The following is a 23,415-nucleotide window of genomic DNA, read 5'->3' as shown; positions in this document are numbered from 1 at the left end:
TTAGTTTCTTCAGTTCTAGAAAATATTGATAGGCTAAAATAGTTGAGTCGTAAATATCCTATCCAAATATTGAACAAGTAGGTACTTTACTTTGATTTTCAATTTTAATTTTGCAAAGCTTGTCTTTTTCCTTTTCAATTCTGTACTTTCTCCAGCATTACAGTTAATTCAAAATGAGTTGCTGCCTTAAATTGAGGAGTGTTGCCTGCTTCATATGCTTTCAACTCTTGGATTAAGTTGAAAATTTACTTTCTTTCCTCATTGAGATGACACCTTTCTACTCTAGCTCCTTGACTTTGCGTTTAAAGATTTATGTGGCGTTTACAAAGTAATTCTTTCATAGGAAACAAATATAATCAGAAATAATGAAATGTTTACTTGCTAAGACGTATTATACTTATACGACTGAACTGGCTTAATTAACGTTTGGATTGGATTGGGTTCTTTTGAGTCTGAACAACTTGTCCACGGGAGTCTGTAAAATGATAAATGGCACATGCATAATTCACTTTTTCCTCTTTGAGTGGATTAGTGAAAGATTCTTTTAATTAAATATTTTTTGTGGAAATATTAGACATGCCCTCGGATAACGCTTGTTCATGCGAGGTAATTGACATATCCTTTTTTGCCTTTATTTGACCCCAGTAATGGATTGGATCCCCTCCCTTCACGATTAGAGTTCCCTTAGCCATGTCTTCTATTGTTTTTTTTTTTTGATATGGCTACTAACAATAAGTTAAAAAGAAAGAGGAAAGTTTTTCGTTTCTCGTGGTGTGGTAGTGTTCCCAAATAGGCTGATGAAGAGGAGTACTACTGACTACTGGCCTCCTCCTGTTGAATCATGTGAATTTCCTTTTGTCCTTGGATCGATTACAGCATATCTAAGTTGCTTTATGGAGTTTGCTTGTATTTAGAGAATAAATGACACAATAGCTCCATAAATCATAAACACGTGCCAGTACATAGTAATACAATTCTAGTATGGTTGCATCAACAGCTTCTTGGAAACAGGCTCTCTTTTGTAGTATTTCATGGTATTGATCTTCATTCGTTTTACTTACACCAGAAATTATGATGCAAATTTACTCTTTTGATAGAAAGACGAGTCTTGTCAAGCTTGTGGAGGAGATAGTAACCTTTTGTACTGCGAAACATGTAACTACGCTTACCATCCCAAGTGTTTAGTTCCACCACTAAAGGCTCCTCTGCCAAGCAGCTGGTGGTGCCCTGAATGTGTATGTACCCATTCTATCAAATTTATATATTTCACATGGAATTCTGATACTCTTGTTAGTTCTCTTTCCCTCCCCCCTAAATTTACTCTCGATGTTGCCATTTCTGCAGGTGAGTCCCCTAAATGATATTGACAAGATATTGGATTGTGAAACGCGCCCAACTGTTGCTGATGATAATGATGCTTCCAAGCTTGGGTCGAAGCAAGTATTTGTTAAACAGTACCTTGTTAAGTGGAAAGGATTGTCTTATCTTCACTGCACATGGTATTTTTATTTCAAAACTACTACTTTATTTGCTCTAGATTCTCTTTACATCTATGAAAGCTGTACAGCAACTAAGGGCATCTTGTAGTGCTTATAGTTGTGTTCTATGCTTCACCATAACGCTTGTTTGTGTAAATTATCAGTTTAATATGTTACGTTATCTCCTTTAGACCTTTTGACAGCTTCATTTTTATGTATTTGAAGTCATATTGTGCTTTACATGCAGGGTGCCAGAGAAAGATTTTTTAAAAGCTTACAAAGCGCATCCCCGTTTAAAGACTAAAGTGAATAACTTCCATCGCCAAATGTCATCAATGACTAACTCTGAAGAGGAATACGTCGCAATCCGTCCTGAGTGGACTACAGTTGATCGAATTCTCGCTCGCAGGTTCTTTGAAAGAATTGACTAGTAGATATTCAATTGAGCTGCTTTATCCAAAAAACAAAACAAAACAAAATAAGTTGAGCTGTTAACTAGTCCTCAAAATTTTCTGTTCAATGCTTTTCTTTTGCTTCTGAAAAGTTTTAGTTCTTAAAGTTTGCTATTTCCCATGTTTGCAAGAATTAGGCTCTTGCCATATTGTCAGTTTCCGGATTCTTAATGATTAGAACTAGAGGACCTCTATTAAGAAATAAATTTGTTTGTGTTGATGAAGCACAGACATGTTAGTGCCCACATGGGGGCCATGACTGTGGCATGGGAAATGTAGTAATAGATTGTGAAAGTACCTACTATTTGTATTCTTTTCCTAAATTGTTCATTTCTAGGAGTTGTTTTACCTTTGGGAGATTAATATGTCAGTAGAAAATAAAATGAACTTCTAATACTTTTAAAAAAAAAAATTATTTCTTATTAATTATTTTTATTAAATAATATTAGCCCGAGATAAGTTTATATGGAGTAGCATGGTCAGATTGGATTCATATAGCCGACCCCAACTTGTTTGGGACTGCGGCTTAGTTGTTAATGTAATTTTTCCGGCCTATGCATGAAATTCTAGTTTCAGGTTAAGTTGCATTGAATAATATGCTGTTGTTCTTAGGGGAGATGGTGAAGAAAAAGAGTATCTTGTAAAGTGGAAGGAGCTTCCATATGATGAGTGCTACTGGGAATTTGAATCAGACATTTCCTCTTTTCAGCACGAAATTGAAAGATTTCATAGAGTTCAGTCTAGATATAAAAAATCTTCAAAACAAAAGGGTGAGCTTAAAGAGACAACAGAATCTAACAAGAAAGCCAAAGAATTTCAACAGTATGAAAGCAGTCCTGAATTTCTTTCTGGAGGTATATCTGATATCGGTTTTAATTTGTCTACACTATGTTATTGTATATATCTATTATCTAGTGAAGTTCCTTAATCATCATCTATGGTTGAAATACAGGTTCACTGCATCCATATCAGCTTGAAGGGCTGAATTTCTTGCGGTTTGCTTGGTCCAAACAGACACATGTCATACTGGCTGATGAAATGGGGCTAGGTAAGATATATTTTGTTCTTCCACTGCTTCTAGTTTCTCCTCGTCTTTTTCTTATTTGCGTAATACTGCTGCTGCACGGTCCTTTTCTAAAAATTGTTTTTTATTGTCCTTATTGCCTATAGTTTCTTCTTGAATACTATTAGGTTATTTTTGCTGATACATTTCCAAGCTTGCAGGCAAAACAATACAGAGTATTGCATTTTTAGCCTCCCTTTTTAAAGAGAATGTTTCTCCACATTTAGTAGTAGCGCCTCTTTCCACATTGAGAAATTGGGAGCGTGAGTTTGCCACTTGGGCTCCTCAAATGAATGTGGTAAGTTTGAGGTGATTTATTTCCTACTATGAATAGCGTAACAATAATTACTGTTATGATTACTATAATGAATAGCAGATAATGCTTCTCCTGAAGAGAATTGACGTGTGTAGGTTATGTATGTCGGGGGTGCACAAGCTCGTGCTATTATTAGACAATATGAATTTTTCTTCCCGAAAAATCTCAAGAAGAGCAAGAAAAAGAAATCTGGTCAAACTGTTAAAAGCAAGCAAGATAGGATAAAGTTTGATGTCCTCCTGACTTCATATGAAATGATCAACATGGATAGTGCCTCTCTGAAGCCAATAAAGTGGGAGTGCATGGTAATTGCTTTCTGAATCCTCAATTGTGCCATTAGCGCTTGTTATTTGTTTTGCCTCTAAAAGATTCTTGACATTTGCATTTAGATTGTTGATGAAGGTCATCGTCTGAAGAACAAGGATTCCAAGTTATTTTCAACTTTGAAGCAGTACTCTACTAGACATCGTGTTCTTTTAACTGGAACTCCCCTTCAGGTTTGTTGCAATAGGTTGCTTTCTATGCACCTTGTAGTTCTCTCATTTCATGTTCAGATACCCAGTTATGCAGAATTACAGAGTGTATTTATCCTGATGTTACATCCTCCATACTAAAATTTTTGGTACAAAATTTAATCCCGTCTTTCTTTACGTTTGTTTGACCAGTTATTCTACTTCTATGGTTATAGCTTTTGCCCCCCTTTTTTCGAACATGTGAATGGATTTGTTAAATAATGAACACCCTTGGGAAGAGCAGGCTGCAGCTGTATGCGACAGATGTATAAATATGCCCCAAGAAAACGTATAAACCCTCCTTAACCTGTTGTTTCAGGTTATCTTTCAAGTAAATTTTCATTTCCTTGCATGTCTGTTTTTTTAAATCATAGATCATGTAACATTTTTCAAGTATCTAGGGGAGGGAGACAATGAGTGGCTAGAAAGAGCTTTCGAGGAGGAGGAGGTGCACGATGCTGTGTCGAGTTGTGCTGGTGATAAGGCCTAAGGCCCCTGGGCCTGATGGTTTCTCCTTGGCCTTCTTCCAGCTCTGTTGGGACACCGTTAAGGGGGAGTTGATGGAAGCCATCGAATATTTCCACTTGAATGGTGCTTTCGAGAGAAGCATCAATGCTTCTTTTATTACCATTGTGCCTAAGAAAGAAGGCGCATCTTGCATCAGGGACTATAGGCCTATTAGTCTAGTGGGGAGCATTTACAAGATATTTTCTAAAGTGCTCTCCAACAGACTGACTCAAGAAGGTTCTTGACGTGTCTGTTTCGTCCTCCCAGAATGCGTTTGTGGAAGGTAGGCAGATCCTGGATGCTGCTCTGGTGGCAAATGAACTTGTAGACTCCAGAAGGAAAAATAGAGAACCCGGATTACTGTGCAAGTTGGATCTTGAGAAGGCTTTCGATCATGTCAATTGGGAGTTCCTGGACTTCATTATGAAGCGGATGGGGTTTGGGGAAAGATGGAGGGGATGGATCAAGTTCTGCATTTCATCAGTCAGATTCTCTGTCCTGGTTAATGGTAGTCCGTGTGGTTTCTTTGGCAGCTCCAGGGGGCTCAGGCAAGGTGACCCCCTATCCCCCATGCTATTCATTTTAGTGATGGAAGCTCTGAGTAAAATGATGGATCGTGCAGCGAGTGGAGGCTTCTTGAGAGGATTCTCAGCTCCGATCGGGGTGCTCAGTGCCCGAAGGGTCTCTCATTTGCTTTTTGCGGATGACACCCTGGTTTTCTGTGATGCCGATATGGATCAGTTGACCTGCCTGAAGCAGGTACTGTAGTGGTATCAGATAGTATCAGGACTCAAAATCAACCTCGACAAGTGTGGGATTTTCCCGGTGGGTGAGGTTGCTAACATTGATGCTTTGTCTCATGTTCTCGGATGCAAGATGAGCTTTCTTCCCACTACTTACCTGGGTCTACCATTGGGCGCTTTGCAAAAGGATACTACTGTTTGGAATCCAGTCATTGAAAGGGTTGAAAAACGATTAGCAGGCTGACAGAAACGGTATTTGTCAAAAGGCGGTAAGGAAGTGCTTATTAAAAACACTTTGTCGAGTATCCCTACCTATTACTTATCCCTGTTGCAAGCACCACAGAAAAACTGGAGCGGCTTCAAAGGAATTTTCTTTGGGATGCGGCAGATGGAACTAGAAAGTTTCATCTAGTGAATTGGCAGACAGCCACTTCCCCAAAGAAGTGGGGTGGACTTGGAGTAAAAGATCTCAGGGTATTCAACAGAGCTTTGCTGGGGAAGTGGCTGTGGAGATTCGGGGTAGAAGAGCATGCTCTATAAAGGGAGGTCATAGAAGAAAAGTACGATTCCACGGGAGGGGGTTGGAGGACAAAGGCAATCACAACACCGTTCGGGTGTGGCATGTGGAGGAACATCATGAAGAACTGGAAGGCTTTTATGGCAACATCACTTACAAGGTGGGAGATGGAAGGAGAATCAGCTTTTGGAATCACAGATGGTGTGGAGAGACTACTCTGAGGGTCACTTTCCCCCACGTCTTCAGAGTTTCAAACCAGAAGGAATTGATGGTCCAACAAATTCGCAAGGAATATGAAGGGGATAGTATGGGACCTCTCTTTTAGAAGGAACATGCAAGATTGGGAGATTGCGGAGCTCCAAAATTTGTTGGCACTGCTATACGGGCAAGATATGCCCCATCCATCTTATGATTCTTGGAGATGGGGGTTGCGTGGCGATGGCTTGTTCACCGTAAAGTCCTTCTACCAGAGTATGTTGGTGAGACAGGAGACTACTTTCCCATACTCATCGATCTGGATTCCTAAGGCGCCCACGAAGGTGTGCTTCTTCGCGTGGCTAGCAGCGAGGGGAGTGATCTTGACATCTGAAAATCTGCGAAAGAGAGGAATTACACATGTTAGTTGGTGCTACATGTGTAAAAGCTCAGGGGAAGAAGTTGATCATCTTATGCTGCATTGCCCTGTGTCCTGGGGTTTATGGAGGGCAATCCTGAATCTTTTTGGTGTTTAATGGGTGATGCCAAACACTGTAAAGGAAATGCTATATAGCTGGGCCGGTTTCCGTAGAAGAACCAAGCAAAAGGCGTGGAAGTTCGCCCCGTTAGCTCTCATATGGTTAGTCTAGGGAGAGAGAAATAGGAGAGTTTTTGAGGGGATTGAGTTTCCGTTTTCACACCTTAAGAATAGTCTTTTATCTTTGATCGCTTTTTGGTGCACACATGTAGCCCCTACTTGTGTAGAAGATTGGGCGTCATTTGTAGAGAATCATGTTCTGATGTAAATTCTCTACTTTTTGTATACTTCTTGTATGCGGGAGTTTTTTCTCCCTTTTGATTAATACAATTTACCTTATAAAAAAAAAATATTTTTTAAGTATATGTCTTAGTGTCATAGATCATGTGACATTCAAACCCTCATTTCTAGTTGACCTCTGTGTGACTACTTTACATTTCTGTATAACTTCGTATCTCTCTCTCTCTCTCTCTCTCTCTCTCTTTCTTTCTTTCTTCTTTCTTTCTTTCTTTCTTTCTTTCTTTCTTTCTTCTCTCTCCTCAAACCCTATCTGTTATTTATACTCTATGTCTTGCATCCTCTAGATTTCCCTGCAATTCTAATTTTTCTTTGCCCATTTGAATCAGTCAAGAATTCCTGGATTTCACTCATTCAATTTGAACTCCTCAAAATTCGCACTCTGAAAATTTAAGAGTGTGACTAGGTGCTACATCACTTTGCGAATTGTGCTTATGCCCAAAGTAATTAGAGAATGGTAGTATTAAATAATCTGATACTGAACTACTTAACCTCTAGTGGTGTGGGACGTTAATATCAGCCTACTGCATACGTGCCATTAATGCAATAAAATCATGGATGCTTTACTTATTTCTTTCTATGCTTTAATTAAAACCTTTCTAACATAAATAATACTTATTTATTTCTTGATTAGATTAAATAATACTTATTTATTTTTAACATAAATAATACTTATAATGAAGTGTTTACTGCATATGCCTTTTCCATGCTATGGTGACCTTGGAGCTTGCACTAAGGACTTTTGGAAACTCGACTCACACACTCCTGCAGTCCTCTCCGGTCTCCAGGAATTTGCCCCTCATTTTTCTCAGTGGTTAACGTGTTATTATATTCTGTTCAACCACTTCCACTACCTGAATCGTTAGCTGTTTGCTGGTTTTGATATTTGATCCACCAACCATACTGTACCTGTATAGTGTTAGAATATTCCTTGGGGCGACTGTATATTCCACTCCCTCTCCCAAATTGGTTTAGAGTAATCTGCCCGTTATAATAGTACCTTCGGTTCATATCTTACTGTTACCAACTGCCTTCTGGTTCTTTTCTCCCTGCCAGATCAGATTTTGTTGCTGAGGATGTATTTCAGTTTTCTAAGTTCAGACATGGAATGGACCTTTGGTGATAGCGACTTGATTTGATGTTTCTATTTCTCTTTCTTGCTTCTTTCTCATGTTGCCTCATGTGATCTGCTTCAACCCACCACAGAATAGCTAAATTATGTAACAACAGGGCAAGCAACCATGCGATTTGTGCACATCGTGGTGCCTTCGCGCTGACAACATTATAAGGAAGCCGTATTCTGCCAACTTCCCTTTTTCATTGTCTCTTTAAGCAAGCTCTTTGTGACTTTCATCTGCACCATCTTAGCCACTTGGGGTAATTCTGATTCTTTGTATTGTACTTCCTGCTTAATGGTACTCAATGCACAACGTGCATCCTTTGTGCTTCTCATCTACTCAACAACAACAACAACAAACCCGGTAGTTTCCTACAAGTGGGGTTTGGGGAGGGTAAGATGTACGCAGCCTTACCCCTACCCCTGGAAGGGCCGAGAGGCTGTTTCCGATAGACCCTCGGCTAGAGAACGAATAAAAAAGAAAAGGTAATTGCAACAAGTAGGAATAACAGCAAGATGAAATAAGATCGAATCCAAGAATACAGTCAAATTCTAGGTAGTAATAGCCATCTATGAATAAAAGATGTGCTTCTCATCTACTCAGTGAAGTTAAATCTTTTATCCAACAACAACAACAACATATCCAGTGTAAAAGGTCGTCCTCGATTGTCTAGCTTCTTGAAGCTCAAAAGTCATTCCCATCATGTTGGTTATTGTGTTACTGCGTGGCATCCTACTATTTGATTTATTCATAAAAATCCGAGCCGTGAAATCAGCCATTGATGCTTGCATCAGGGTTGTCTGCCTACATCACACCCCCTTGGGGTGCGGCCTTTCCTCGGACCCTGCGTGAACGCGGGATGCTTTGTGCACTGGGTTACCCTCATAAAAATCTGATATTTCTTTCGTTACCGGTCGTTATGGCAATAGAACTTTGTTAAACTCCAGCTCACCATCTTTCCTCGGATAGAGTCATGAATTCTGAAAGAACTGCAGCCGTTTAATGTACGGATTAGGATTACTGATACATCTGTAAAAAAGAGACTTGAACGGAAGTGGTAGATAAGGGAATATCAAATTAGGACGCTTTATTGTTATTACTTTGCTTTGATATGATAAATTCACACTTTACCCTTAGTGGAAATAAGGAGTTTTTATTATGATAATGTGGAAAAGTAGGTCCGAGAGTTGTTCTCTTTTGGATTCATTGGTTGGAGAAACAACAGAGTACGAGTATTGACTTATCAATATACATGTATTAGTAGTAGAAACTGCTTTGCATAAACTTGTGAGTTATAGAACATAGTATTACCTTGAATTTTGGTGCATAGGTTTAGGGAGGTTGTATGCTAATTTTCTATATGACTGCCTGCTGGGGATCAATTTGGGGTAAATGTGTTACTAACTCAGCCTGTGAAATGAAATTTCATTCGTCTCAAGGAAACTCTAAAAACTACAGTTTTTTGACTTCTCGACCTCTCAGTTTGTCAAGTGTCAAGTTCGAGACCATTGAGTGCTCATTTACCTGCTCCTGATTGGTTGCAGATCTTCAAATGTACAACTCATCTGCAACAAATTACTTTACCAGCTTCTTTCTCTTATCTGCTGTCCTTGTCCTTCTTTTCTATTCCTTTGTGGTGTGAAAGTGGGCTAGTGGTGGTGATTGATGTCAACATGTTTTGCTTCTTACCATCTATCTAAAACAATCTATACACTTTCAATACTTTGTATTTTCCGTAATAATTATAATCTTCAAATAAACAAGAATGGGGGTTTTTGTCATGCAAAAACTGACTTGCACGAGGACAACTCTTCTTTATTTCTTTCGTTTGGCTTTAATAGTAATTCTTTCGATGCATTTCAGAACAATCTGGATGAACTTTTCATGCTGATGCACTTCCTTGATGCTGGGAAGGTCAGTCCCACTACATGTTTCTGGCAAAGCTTATAGCACTAGTTTACTTGTTGAGTTGTCATGTGAAATATTCATGGGTCCTGATGTCGGATGCAGTTTGGAAGCTTGGAGGAATTCCAGCAGGAGTTTGAGGACATTAGTCAGGAGGAACAGGTTTCAAGACTTCATAAAATGCTAGCACCTCATCTCCTCAGAAGTAAGATTCTGAAACTTTTTCCTGCTTTTGTGATTGAATATTTGTTAGTTCGATGATACGGTTGGTGAAATGTATATCTTATCAGCTTTTCCTTTGTCCTGTTTGTCATAATTTCTTTGTTGATTTCTGAATGTCATCCTAGCTATATCCTTGTAAAAGCCTTTCCAAATTGCGATTCATGTTTGTAGTAATATGAAACTTTTCATATTAAACATGAACTTTTGGTTTTTGTCTTTTCTGGACACTATGGCTTATCATGATAGAATAAGCATTGCAGATTTATAATGGCCCAACAACAAGGAAGTTTTCAAACTTCTCTTTTATCATTTCATTAGAAATTCTTATTAGGTTGACCTTTGCACCCTTTATTCAACAACGTTGAGGGAATTTATGAAACAAAAATTAATATCAGCTCATAAATTCTTAGTGTGTAACTCTTAGAGCCCGTTTGGCCATGAAATTTTTTTCACCTTTTTTCGAAAAATTTTCACTTTTTTTTCGAAATCAATGTTTGGCCATAAAATTTTCAATTTTCACTTGAAGCTGAATTTTGTAATTTTTCGAAAATTTGAAAAACTCCAAAAAGGTTTTTTCCAAATTTTTCACTCGGATCACTCACAAAATTCAAAAACAACCCAAAATTATATTCATGTTCAAACACAACTCTAATTTTCAAATACCATTTTCACTTGAAAAATTTTCACTTTTTTTCGGAATTTTACATTTCTTATGTCCAAACGCCCACTTAGTTTTTGAGAATTATAATTTTCTTGAGAATAGTGTATAACTTTTAGTTTATTTTAGAAAGATTCATGAGGCAGGGCATGTTTCGAGAACATGAATTTAGTTAATTTTTCCTTGTGACATCTATTTTAGACTATTCTCGGTTGCGAGTTTGGTTTTTCAGGAGTCAAGAAAGATGTCATGACAGAGCTGCCTCCTAAAAAAGAACTTATTTTACGTGTGGAATTGAGTAGCAAACAGAAAGAATATTACAAAGCTATTCTGACGCGTAACTTCCAGATACTGACTCGCAAGGGAGGTGCTCAGGTGGGCTAATTTCTTGTCTAAGTTACCCTTTTTGCTACGAAGGAATTCTGACCTTGCTGGATGTTTGTGTATCAGATTTCACTCATAAATGTGGTGATGGAGCTGCGCAAGCTCTGCTGCCATCCGTTTATGTTAGAAGGTGTTGAGCCAGAGGATAATAATGAGTTTACCAAGTATGTCATGTTTCTTGACAGTCAACTGCATGATTGTTAATTCTTGTTTGTTAAGATTGAGTTTTCTTGGAGATTTTAATGAGGGCTTTTTTCTTTTTGAGTCGGTCCTTTGGTTATGTAAAGCTCTTTTTAACCCTCTGTGACTCTAGTTGTATTAAAAATTCACCTGCAATGCTACAAAAATGGCAGTTTTAAGTAAATTGTTGATGAAACTATACAAATACTTTTTTATGTATAGGTAATTTAAAGTTTAATCTCCTACATTTTCTTAAAATAGGAAATGCCACTTGTGAGCGCAATGTGATAGCCCACTGAAGCTCTGAGGGTGCAGACACACATTAAGTACTTTCTATCGCTTTGGAGCATTAGGGTAGGCACCAAATCGATTATTGCAACGCCCATGAGCTTCATCTTGAAGAGGGAAACAATAAGCAGTAAATATAACTTTTAAATCAATATATTCCTTGTTACGGCCAAGTTATGGATGTATATTTAGTGAAAGGAATAAAAAGTACAAAATTTAGTTGGCAAACAGTCGTTAATGTGTATTATAAAGTTAAAACTACATGTTTTGCAATTAGAAATTAGAGATTTAAGATGGCCGTTGAACTTGATTGATATGGTTTTTACTTCATATATCTTATTTATTGCAGGCTTTTTGATGCCTTGATATATATATATGTATGTATGTATCGTTTCTTCCACTTCATTTTATATGGTGGTGTTTAACTAGGCAGGGGGTTTAAAGAAGAAAGATATACTTTTGGGGCATACCATAAGTACCCTTAGAATTTGTGGTTTTAAACATGCCATGCCATTTCTATGACTGTAAGAGCATGCTGTTAAGGGTAAAGTGAGAAGTTTAAAGTTAAAGAGCAGTATACGAAGGAAAGAGTGCTACACAATAGAAAACAGAGGGAGTTGTTATTTTCTTGCATCTGTTTTTTTAATCATTTTTATTCATCTGCGTCTTTCTTCATTAGAACACCTTTAAATGCGCTTTGTGCTTAAATTCTCGATAGGACTTGATGCTTTTCGCCTTTGACAACCCTGGGTGTGTGGAGTTTGGCATTGTTTGTGAGGGCCGGGAGTGAAGAAGGGGTGATATTGGATTATGAGGGAAATGTTCTTCTTTGAACTGTAGAATGGCAGATGAAGAGGGAGGCTGTGGGCTTGCTCATGTTGAAAATCTTAAAGATTTTGTTAAACTGGAGGGTGATTAGCAGCCTGGGAGGGATGGGGGACTTGCGGACTGAAGGTTGGGGATCATGAGGTGTGGTGGGCAAGCGGTTGGAAGGGGAAAAAGTTGGATATGGTTAAGTGGAGATGATGGCGTTGAGGAAGATAGGGATGCCGGTGGTTGCTTTCTGTAGGATAAGAGATGATGTGGGAGTTAAACTTGAGAAATGAGAGAGCAATGGTCCTTTTTTTTCCTAGTTCTTTCTCTCTCTCTCTTTTCATTTCTTTTCGGGTCAAAATGTTTTATTCTCTTTTCAGTCGCCTACTTTCTCTGGTTATTTCAATGTGCCAAATCTCCCTTGAAGTAAGTGGCATTTAAGATACTTGTATTTCCCTTGGATACCATCATAACTTTGACTGAAGTGCTACCTTCCAAAAAGAAAATTGACTTTTCTTGTGACAGAGGATCAAAGAGGAGTTTCACGTTGTTAGTGGCCCTTAAACGCAATAATCCACCTATTGAAATTCCAAGTGTTATGCATTGTCTCAGCAGTGTAACTCTTGGTGACCTAGGGAACAAGAACGGTGTGCCTATGGAGCTAACATAGTTTAAGAAAGTCATTATGCTCTTTCTGTTGACCTCACATATATTTGTTCTATGGCTTCTATTTATTTGACAGACAGCTGCTGGAATCTTCCGGCAAATTACAACTTCTGGACAAGATGATGGTTAGGCTTAAAGAACAAGGTCACCGAGTTCTTATATATTCTCAATTTCAGCATATGCTTGACTTGCTAGAAGACTACTGTAATTATAGGGTATGGATACAAACTAGTTCATTAAATTATTATTAGAGCTATATCAAAGTCTGTCTTCTTTATTTCGAGTTTGGTACACTTACCTGGTAATTTTTCAGAAATGGCAATATGAACGGATTGATGGAAAAGTTGGTGGAGCAGAGAGACAAATCCGAATTGATCGATTTAATGCTAAGAATTCATCAAGATTTTGTTTTCTTCTTTCTACTAGGGCAGGGGGTTTAGGAATAAACCTTGCAACTGCTGACACAGTAGTTATTTATGACAGGTAATTTTATTGTTCCACTAGATTATCTCCTTACCTCAAACGTGGCTCCTTACAAAGCAATATTGATGGAAATATTAGCATAACTGTGTAATCCTGAATACACCTGCATGAGTTTTACCTTCTTGAGTAAATGGTATTAGACTATCAGTTATCAAAGAAGCATCATCCCTGTTAGTATTTTGTGCCGGAACAAAATAATCGAGTTTCTAATCTCCTGGATGAACTTAGCCAAACTTTTGAAGGTTCTTAGATAAAGCTCTAAATCGTACAAAATTTCATCCGAGCAGGTCTTCATCTTTCCTTATCTCTATCTGCTGGTTTGTAGAAATTGAAAGTACCTTCATTAATCTCCTTCTTCGTATCTTACCTTCTCTACAAATTATTGTTAAAGTTTTCAAGTCTTAGGGTTAGCAATGCAACTGAGATGTCATTATCCCGTTCCTTAAGCTAAGCAATTCTTATCTTTACTTAACGAGTCTTTTGAGCGCCCTCCATGATCGTACTTTCCCTTTTCAGTCCATCTTATTGTTCCATTCTGATTGGCCTTTCTTCTTCCTCTTTATCTAGCAAGCTCAATTAGTGCTATTATTCTCTCTGGCGACCGACGCCACACATCTCTCATGCGGCAGCTACAGCAGCACTTAGCTTCTTTCTGAGGACTCTTTCGGTGGCAGAATGACAAGATTCTGACAACTAGAGCTTTACTGACCAGATATCCATGGGTTATTGGCATATTTTTCGACAATATTTACTTTTTTATGAGGGTGCGTGTTAGAATATTATGTTAATGTTAGAATATTATGTTAATGTTAGAATGTAAAGTATTAGAGCATTTGTGTTCCTATCTGGGATATTGTCCCCCATTGGAGAAAAATATTATGCATATCTTGCATTTAACACATAAATAGGTGTCCTTGCATTCATCAAATCACTAAGTCTTCAATATATTCTCCTCTCTTATATTTCTTCACTTGTTAGAATCCCACCTATAATCTCCTCGTTTGGTCTGTGGTCTCCTTATGCGGTCTTGAACAATCTTCATCACATTAGGTAGCTTTTGTGGTTAAGTTAGGTTTGATGTCTATTTTACTTAACATGGTATTATAGGCAGATCCATGGTGATATGTTACTGAACTCTCCTAATTTCCAGTCTTGGGCGTATGGGAGGATATTAGATCCTACATTTTTAAGTACATGCTGTTCTCTCTTTATATAATATGTGATATTCTTACTTCATGAGCCAGTTTTGGTGTTGAGTTAGGTCAATGTCTACTCTTAACATAATATCAGTGTAGAGCCAGATCCATCCCTGATATTGAGCTACCTAATGATGAGCCACACATACTATGTTACTCCATTCTCAGATGTCTAGCCTTGGGCGCGTGAGGGAATTGTTTTGGATCCCATATCAAGTGTATGAGATGTAGGCTTCTTATATAGTATTTGACAATATTTGTTAACAGTACTCCTTCATTTAATTCAACTTTCTCTCTATTCGCCTCCTGTTTCATGGAAATTTGGATAGGAATACACCACAATGTTATGCTTGAACACCTCTCCTTGATGCTTCTTCCTGTCTTGGCCCGGTCTATTCTGTGCTTGAAATTGCCTTTTGAATTGCTTTTAGAACTGAAACATAGCTCAGTTGTTGCTTGATTGCCGGTGAATTAGGTCGATGATCTTAGAGGCATATTGAAGATACTGGTGTTCTTGAATTTTTCAAGGCGTATGATATAATGACAATAAACAATTTTTGAGAATTCTTAAACAAAGTGATGAGAGCTCTTCCCAGTGCCTCCTGATTTATGATCAATCCTGGAATTAGATCTTGATATACTGCTGTAAGAAAGGTGATTCCCCCCTTTTCCCCTCTGGTTGATATACTGAGCCGTTTTATTTCAGGACATATGATGAGTGGTTTGGTGGAGGCTTATTATGTGTTGAGTAGAAGATCACTCGTCTTGGTAGATTTGCTGATGATACTTTCGTTTCATTAGGTTTGATGAGAGTGCCTTTAACAAAATAGTACGGTCATTAGCAATTTGGAGTTCACTTCGGTCTTGCAATGAACGTGGTTGTGAGTAGGATGGCGGTGATTTTATCTTCACAGGCCTTTCACTTGCATAGGATTGCCTTTAGGTGTATTAACCTTCCAGATCAATTGCTCTTCATTAACTTCTTCGAAGGAAGTTTTATGGGTCAATTCACTGGAAGCAGCAGCTTCCTTTTTTCTTGGAACCTGTATTACAGATTGTTTTTCGAGCACTAGTTTTTTTTTTCTGGCTTTCCTCAAAATCTTTGAAAAATTTGCAAATAAAATAATGAAGCTAGTGCATGACTCTCTCAAGGGGTACACATAGGTCTATAACTTGTTGAGACCCCTTCTAAGAGGGACGTGTGGTATTGGATAATTTGATGTTGGAGAACATCCCTCAATTAGGAAAATGGTTGTGAAAGTTTTCGGAGAACCTACTTCTGCTTGAATTGGTTGATTAAAGCAAACAAGTCTCTGAGCTGAGAGAGAACTAAGATGCTATGATTAGTCAAGTTGTTACATATTCTAGTCTATGGAAATTTATCATGTTGGTCTATTGGTCTACTCTTCTTTCTTCTCTTTCGTTTCCTTAAAAGTAGGTGATAGTGCATTAGCTCTCTTGCCCCTGGAATAGGAATACCTTTTATCTTTGATTTGCCAATTATTTTTGTTAACTCTCCTGCCTCGAAATATTTGCCATTTCATCCTTCTGTCATGGGAATGTGAATCACTTTGACCCTTCCCATAAATCCCAGCTCTTTGGAGGTTGTAAGAACATAAAACAAAAACAACCTGTAAGAGTATAAAAGAAAACTACCCGTGTTGCTCTTCGTTTATCATCTTTAAGGAGTTTCCCTCTGTTTCTCTTTCATTTGTGAAACTAAAACCGGCTTCAGCAAGAACCGAGGGGTTTTACTTGGTCCTTGGAGCCCTTAATGTTGCATTATGTGCATGAACAGCAGTGCAAGTATTCTCCTTTACCTCTATATTGTTATACCAAAGTAGAAATGTGGCACAAGAGTATTAGAGCGATTTGAGCAATCTTTATTGCTTTATATACACTTTCTGAGCTTTTTGTCAGTAAATTAGGAATACAGCTTTGAGAAGAATGATAAGATTCTCTTGGTAAGTACTTTGTTAATTGTGATAAATGTCTATTTGTTAAGCATATAGTGAAGTGATTCTGCACGAAGCTAAAACAATATGGACAATTAGATTCTCCATGTTGAAATTTCAAACTGGTTGTCCATTTCAGGAATTCTCCTCCAAAACAAAAGCGTGTGTGGGGAAACTGTTAGTTTACAGCATGTATATAGTGTAGTATTGTCCCACATTGGTAGAAGAGTAGTATGTCCTTGTATAGTATAGCTATAAATAAGGACCTCTTGTATTGTATTGTTCATCCAATATCAATAACATATTTTCTCCCGTGCTTTCTCACATGGTATCAGAGCAATTATGAGAGACTTATCGCTGTGCATAAATTCCAGCGATTCCGGGAAAGAGAAATCGCTGTGCATAAATTCCAGCGATTCCGGGAAAGAGAAATCAGTACTTTTTTAAGGCTGTTTTCTATATGCTTCATTTCTGTCAGTGTTGTGCAAAATCCAACACTACCACAAGAGTCGTCACTGTCCGGCGACCAAACCCCAGTGAAAAACTCCGGCAGCAGCCTCCTCACGCGCCACCAGTAGCTCACGCGCGTGAGCTCACGCGCCGGCGCGTACGACCACTTCCGGCCATTTTTTGAAAATCTTCCTTCAGAACAGTTGGGTCGCCTGGTAATTCCGATCCTACCCCTACTGTTTTCATTTCATTCCGACAACTTTGAGTTTTTTCAGGCAGCTACAGTACTATTCCGACGGCTACAGTAGATTCTGGCAGCTACAGTATTTCAGTATTCTGTTTCTGTGTTTCCGTACACTGTTTCAGTGGATTACAATTGATTCTTTCTCCTATTTGGTAATAATTTGCAACAATGTCTTTGTGATTTGATGCTTTTGGGTCTAGAAACATGAGTTCTGGAAGCTCTAGTGCTATCATTACCTCGGAACCTTTAATGGGAGGTTCAAACTACTTAGCTTGGGCTTCATCTGTCGAGTTATGGTGTAAAGGTCAAGGTGTTCAAGATCATCTAATCAAACAGTCTAGCGATGGAGATGAAAAGGCAATAGCACTTTGGGCAAAAATCGATGCTCAGTTATGTAGCATCTTGTGGCGATTTATTAATTCCAAGTTGATGCCCTTGTTTCGTCCATTCCAGACATGTTATTTGGTTTGGGCAAAGGCACGCACCTTATACACTAATGACATATCTCGCTTCTATGATGTGATATCACGGATGACAAACTTAAAGAAGCAGGAATTGGATATGTCTACTTACTTGGGTCAAGTACAGGCAGTCATGGAGGAATTTGAGAAGTTGATGCCAATTTCTGCTAGTGTGGAAAAACAACAAGAGCAACGACAGAAGATGTTTCTCGTTCTTACCCTCGCTGGACTTCCTAATGATCTTGATTCAGTACGCGACCAGATTTTGGCTAGTCCGTCTGTCCCTACAGTTGATGAATTGTTCTCTCGATTACTCCGCCTTGCTGCAGCACCAAATCCACCAGTGATCTCATCACAGATACTTGATTCCTCTGTTCTTGCATCCCAGACAATGAATGTTCGGGCATCTCAAACTATGGAGCATAGACGAGGAGGAGGTCGTTTTGGAAGATCTAGACCCAAGTGTTCTTATTGTCACAAACTTGGACACACTCATGAAATGTGCTATTTCTTACATGGTCGTCCACCCAAAAATGCTTACATTGCTCAGACCGAGACTCCATGTAACCAAGGATTTTCTTTATCTAAAGAAGAATATAATGAGCTCCTTCAGTATCGAGCAAGTAAGCAGACATCTCCACAAGTAGCCTCAGTTGCTCAGACTGATACTTCTGTTACTGGTAATTCTTTTGCTTGTGTTTCCCAGTCTAGCACTCTTGGCCCATGGGTCATGGACTCCGACGCTTCTGATCACATCTCTGGTAATATATCACTTTTGTCAAATATTGTATATTCACAGTCTCTTCCCACTGTTACTTTAGCCAATGGGTGTCAAACTAAGGCAAAAGGAGTTGGACAAGCTAATCCCTTGTCTTCTATCACCCTAGATTCCGTTCTTTATCTCCCTGGCTGTCCTTTTAGTTTTGCATCTGTTAGTCGTTTGACTCGTGCCCTCCATTGTGGTATATATTTTATTGACGATTCTTTTATTATGCAGGACCGCAGTACGGGACAGACAATTGGTACAGGACGTGAATCAGAAGGCCTTTACTACCTTAACTCACTCAGTCCTTCCACAACATGTCTAGTTACAGATCCTCCAGATCTAATCCACAGACGTTTAGGACATCAGAGTTTATCCAAACTTCAGAAGATGGTGCCTAGTTTATCTAGTTTTTCTACATTAGATTGTGAGTCGTGTCAACTTGGGAAACATACCCGAGCCTCCTTTTCGCGTAGTGTTGAGAGTCATGCAGAGTTTGTCTTCTCCTTAGTTCATTCTGATATATGGGGCCCTAGTAGAGTCAGTTCATCCTTGGGATTTCGTTATTTTGTCAGTTTCATTGATGATTATTCAAGATGTACTTGGCTTTTCTTAATGAAAGATCGTTCTAGAGTTATTTTCTATATTCCAGAGTTTCTGTGCTGAAATCAAAAACCAATTTGGTGTTTCTATTCGCATTTTTCGCAGTGATAATGCCTTAGAATATTTATCTTCTCAATTTCAGCAGTTTATGACTTCTCAAGGAATTATTCATCAGATATCTCGTCCTTATACCCCTCAGCAAAATGGGGTTGCTGAGAGAAAGAATAGGCACCTTATTGAGACTGCTCGCACACTTCTAATTGAATCTCGTGTTCCGTTGCGTTTTTGGGGCGATGCAGTTCTCACAGCTTGTTATTTGATTAATCGGATGCCTTCATCTCCCATCAAGAATCAGATTCCGCATTCAGTATTGTTTCCCCAGTCACCCTTATACTCTTTTCCACCTCGTGTTTTTGGGAGCACATGTTTTGTTTATAACTTAGCCCTTGGGAAAGATAAGTTAGCTCCTCGTGCTCTCAAGTGTGTCTTCCTTGGTTATTCTCGTGTTCAGAAGGGATATCGTTGTTATTCTCCAGATCTTCATAGGTACCTTATGTCAGCTGACGTCACATTTTTTGAGTCTAAACCTTTCTTTACCTCTGCTGACCACCATGATATATCTGAGGTCTTACCTATACCGACCTTTGAGGAGCTTACTATAGCTCCTCCTCCACCTTCGACCATAGAGGTTTCATCCATACCAACCGTTGAGGAGTCTAGTGTTGTTTCCCCTAGTTCCCCAGCCACAGGAACACCACTCTTGACTTATCATCGTCGTTTGCGTCTTCCATCAGGCCCATCTGGTTCTCGTCCTGCACCTGACCCTGCTCCTGCTGCGGACCCTGCTCCTGCTGCGGACCCTGCTCCTAGTACACCGATTGCACTTCGGAAAGGTATACGGACCACACTTAACCCTAATCCTCATTATATCGGTTTGAGCTATCATCGTCTGTCATCTCCCCATTATGCTTTTATATCTTCTTTGTCCTCGGTTTCCATGCCTAAGTGTACAAGTGAAGCGTTGTCTCATCCATGATGGCGACAGGCTATGAGTGACGAGATGTCTGCTTTACATACAAGTGGTAGTTGAGAGCTTGTTCCTCTTCCCTCAGGTAAATCTACTGTCGTTGGGTTTATGCAGTCAAAGTTGGTCCCGATGGACAGATTGATCGACTTAAGGCCCGTCTTGTTGCCAAAGGATATACTCAGATATTTGGGCTCGATTACAGTGATACCTTCTCTCCCGTGGCTAAAGTGGCTTCAGTCCGCCTTTTTCTATCCATGGCTGCGGTTCGTCATTGGCCCCTCTATCAGCTGGACATTAAAAATGCCTTTCTTCACGGTGATCTTGAGGATGAGGTTTATATGGAGCAACCACCTGGTTTTGTTGCTCAGGGGGAGTCTCGTGGCCTTGTATGTCGCTTGCGTCGGTCACTTTATGGTCTAAAGCAGTCTCCTCGAGCCTGGTTTGGTAAGTTCAGCACGGTTATCCAGGAGTTTGGCATGATTCGTAGTGAAGCTGATCACTCTGTGTTTTATCGGCACTCTGCTTCAAGTCTCTGTATTTATCTGGTAGTCTATGTTGATGATATTGTTATTACTGGCAATGATCAGGATGATATTACCAATCTGAAGCAGCATCTCTTCCACCACTTCCAAACTAAGGATCTAGGCAAATTGAAGTACTTTCTAGGTGTTGAGGTTGCCCAGTCTAGCTCAGGTATTGTTATTTCTCAAAGAAAATATGCTTTAGACATTCTTGAGGAGACGGGGATGATAGGTTGCAGACCTGTTGACACTCCGATGGATCCGAATTCTAAACTTATACCAGGACAGGGGGAGCCGCTTAGCGATCCTGCAAGCTATAGACGGCTGGTTGGAAAATTAAATTATCTCACAGTGACTAGACCCGACATTTCTTATCCTGTGAGTGTTGTAAGTCAGTTTATGAATTCTCCATGTGATAGTCATTGGGATGCAGTTGTCCGCATTATTCGATATATAAAATCGGCTCCAGGCAAAGGGTTACTCTTTGAGGATCGAGGTCATGAGCAGATCATTGGATACTCAGATGCTGATTGGGCAGGATCACCTTCTGATAGACGTTCTACGTCTGGATATTGTGTTTTAGTAGGAGGAAATTTGGTGTCCTGGAAGAGCAAGAAACAGAATGTAGTTGCTCGGTCTAGTGCAGAAGCAGAATATCGAGCAATGGCTATGGCAACATGTGAGCTAGTCTGGACCAAACAATTGCTCAAGGAGTTGAAATTTGGTGAAATCAGTCGGATGGAACTTGTGTGCGATAATCAAGCTGCCCTTCATATTGCATCAAATCCGGTGTTCCATGAGAGAACTAAACACATTGAGATTGATTGTCACTTCGTCAGAGAAAAGATACTTTCAGGAGAGATTGCTACAAAGTTTGTGAGGTCGAATGATCAACTTGCAGATATTTTCACCAAGTCTCTCACTGGTCCTCGTATTGGTTATATATGTAACAAGCTCGGTACATATAATTTGTATGTACCTGTTTGAGGGGGAGTGTTAGTTTACAGCATGTATATAGTGTAGTATTGTCTCACATTGGTAGAAGAGTAGTATGTCCTTGTATAGTATAGCTATAAATAAGGACCTCTTGTATTGTATTGTTCATCCAATATCAATAACATATTTTCTCCCGTGCTTTCTCACAGAAACAAACTCCTGCTACTTTATTTTCCAGATGCTTGTGATTACTAGCTTATCTCTTACTTGGATGTTTATCTCAGTGACTGGAATCCCCATGCTGACCTGCAAGCAATGGCTAGAGCTCATCGGCTTGGACAAACAAATAAGGTTATAAATCTTGCTCCCCCAACCCCCACCTCTCACCGAAATGATTATAAACCGTTTAGTCCCCATTTCCATGCCAAAATGGAGGTCATATGATTTTGCTTAGTGAATTCGACCTGTATATATGAATTGATAGCTTATACTTTTGTCTGTTGCAGGTGATGATCTTCCGACTCATAACAAGAGGAACCATTGAAGAAAGAATGATGCAGATGACTAAGAAGAAAATGATTTTAGAACATCTCGTTGTTGGAAGGCTCAAAGCTCAAAACATCAATCAGGTAACATATTCACAAGCTTGAATTTATGGCACATCAGGACCACACAAATATTCATTGGTATATAAGATTGATATCTTAGACATCTTAGAATAAGGTCCTACTCGTCCCCTCAACCGGGCTGTGATTTTTCAGTACCTCGTACAATTACAGTCTGGTCTGCACTTTTTCACCAGTCACCATGTGATGAAGGGAGGTTGCATATCATCATAGCTCAAAAGTGTGGGGAAAGACTGAGACACCCTTAAAAAAGTTGTTTTTCCAGTCCTTGATAGTGAACCAGATTGATATTGGGAAGTTAATACAGTGGAAGTTACAAAGAGAAAATTCTGGGGCATGGCTGAAATTGCGTGCAAGCTACTTGTACAACACGCAACTCACATTCCAAAGTGAGTTGTATTAAACGTACAAAAAATATGAGGTTTTCCTTTTAGGTACATCAAGAAAGATTAAGCACCAACTTCAGTTCTTGTGGCTTTTGTTCCTTCTTGGTGATTTTCCTTATTATAAGAGTTTCTTTCTATAATTCAGTGATAATACATTGGGCCTAACTCAACCCCAGAAGCTAGCTTATGCGATGAGGATTGCCCAAGACCATATAAGGAGACCAAGGACCTCAAATCACACCGTGGGACAGCTTAACACCCCTCTCACGCCCAGACCTGCAAATTGGAGCGTGAATAATATAAATAGGGGCCCAACATCGGTTGCAATAATAGGGATGGGTCTGGCTTTGATACCATGATAAAATGGACATTGGGTTTAACTCAACCCCAAAACTAGCTTATGAGGTGAGGATTGCCCAAGATCATATTGGAGATCAAGGACCTCAAATCCTACCGATGTGGGACAGCTCAACACGGTGTTCTTCAACATTGTCTCCTACTTCTCTTGTTTCTGGTTGGATAGATGGATTGCCATGTATAACTCGTAAGTTTGTAGTGAAGCTTCTTTGGATTGGAGACCAGGGGCAGACCTACCTTCAACCAAGTGGATTCAACTGAATCTGCTTGGTTGAATATTGTTTCTATTTTCATATGTGAATTTTTCTTTGGAACTGTACAAATGTTATTTTGGAATCCGCTTGAGAAAGCGAACTCTTCCAGAGTCACGGCTTAAGTGGTTCAAGCGGATTCAATATAACACTAAGGTTCTGTGTTCAAACCCGCAACATTCACATGTACTTTTTTATCTCAGTTCCCAGGGTTCAACACTCTACAGAGCTCTTTTTCCCACTCTTTTTCTGTTTTTTTGGGGTAAAAAGGAAACTAATATTATTAATACTAGGAAATTAATTT

General features: G+C 39.2%; 1 protein-coding gene across 3 annotated transcripts in view; it reads left to right on the top strand.

Moving 5' to 3' along the window:
* Nucleotides 1–23,415, top strand: part of LOC104092002 (CHD3-type chromatin-remodeling factor PICKLE-like) — a 59,008-nt gene that overhangs the window by 7,037 nt on the left and 28,556 nt on the right. For all 3 annotated transcript variants that reach the window (XM_070182626.1, XM_070182624.1, XM_070182625.1), the window contains exons 3-18: nt 1,098–1,235; nt 1,345–1,499; nt 1,726–1,887; nt 2,543–2,784; nt 2,883–2,978; nt 3,155–3,291; nt 3,405–3,614; nt 3,699–3,806; nt 9,600–9,650; nt 9,747–9,846; nt 10,754–10,896; nt 10,972–11,069; nt 12,929–13,067; nt 13,166–13,335; nt 21,776–21,842; nt 21,998–22,120. In XM_070182626.1, the coding sequence (XP_070038727.1) occupies nt 1,098–1,235; nt 1,345–1,499; nt 1,726–1,887; nt 2,543–2,784; nt 2,883–2,978; nt 3,155–3,291; nt 3,405–3,614; nt 3,699–3,806; nt 9,600–9,650; nt 9,747–9,846; nt 10,754–10,896; nt 10,972–11,069; nt 12,929–13,067; nt 13,166–13,335; nt 21,776–21,842; nt 21,998–22,120 (2,139 nt within the window). The remainder of the gene's footprint in view (nt 1–1,097; nt 1,236–1,344; nt 1,500–1,725; nt 1,888–2,542; nt 2,785–2,882; nt 2,979–3,154; nt 3,292–3,404; nt 3,615–3,698; nt 3,807–9,599; nt 9,651–9,746; nt 9,847–10,753; nt 10,897–10,971; nt 11,070–12,928; nt 13,068–13,165; nt 13,336–21,775; nt 21,843–21,997; nt 22,121–23,415) is intronic.

Source organism: Nicotiana tomentosiformis, chromosome 8, assembly GCF_000390325.3.
Source record: "Nicotiana tomentosiformis chromosome 8, ASM39032v3, whole genome shotgun sequence".
NCBI lineage: Eukaryota > Viridiplantae > Streptophyta > Magnoliopsida > Solanales > Solanaceae > Nicotiana > Nicotiana tomentosiformis.
The sequence above is the reverse complement of the archived record's forward strand: the minus strand, read 5'-3'. Positions and strand labels throughout refer to the sequence as shown.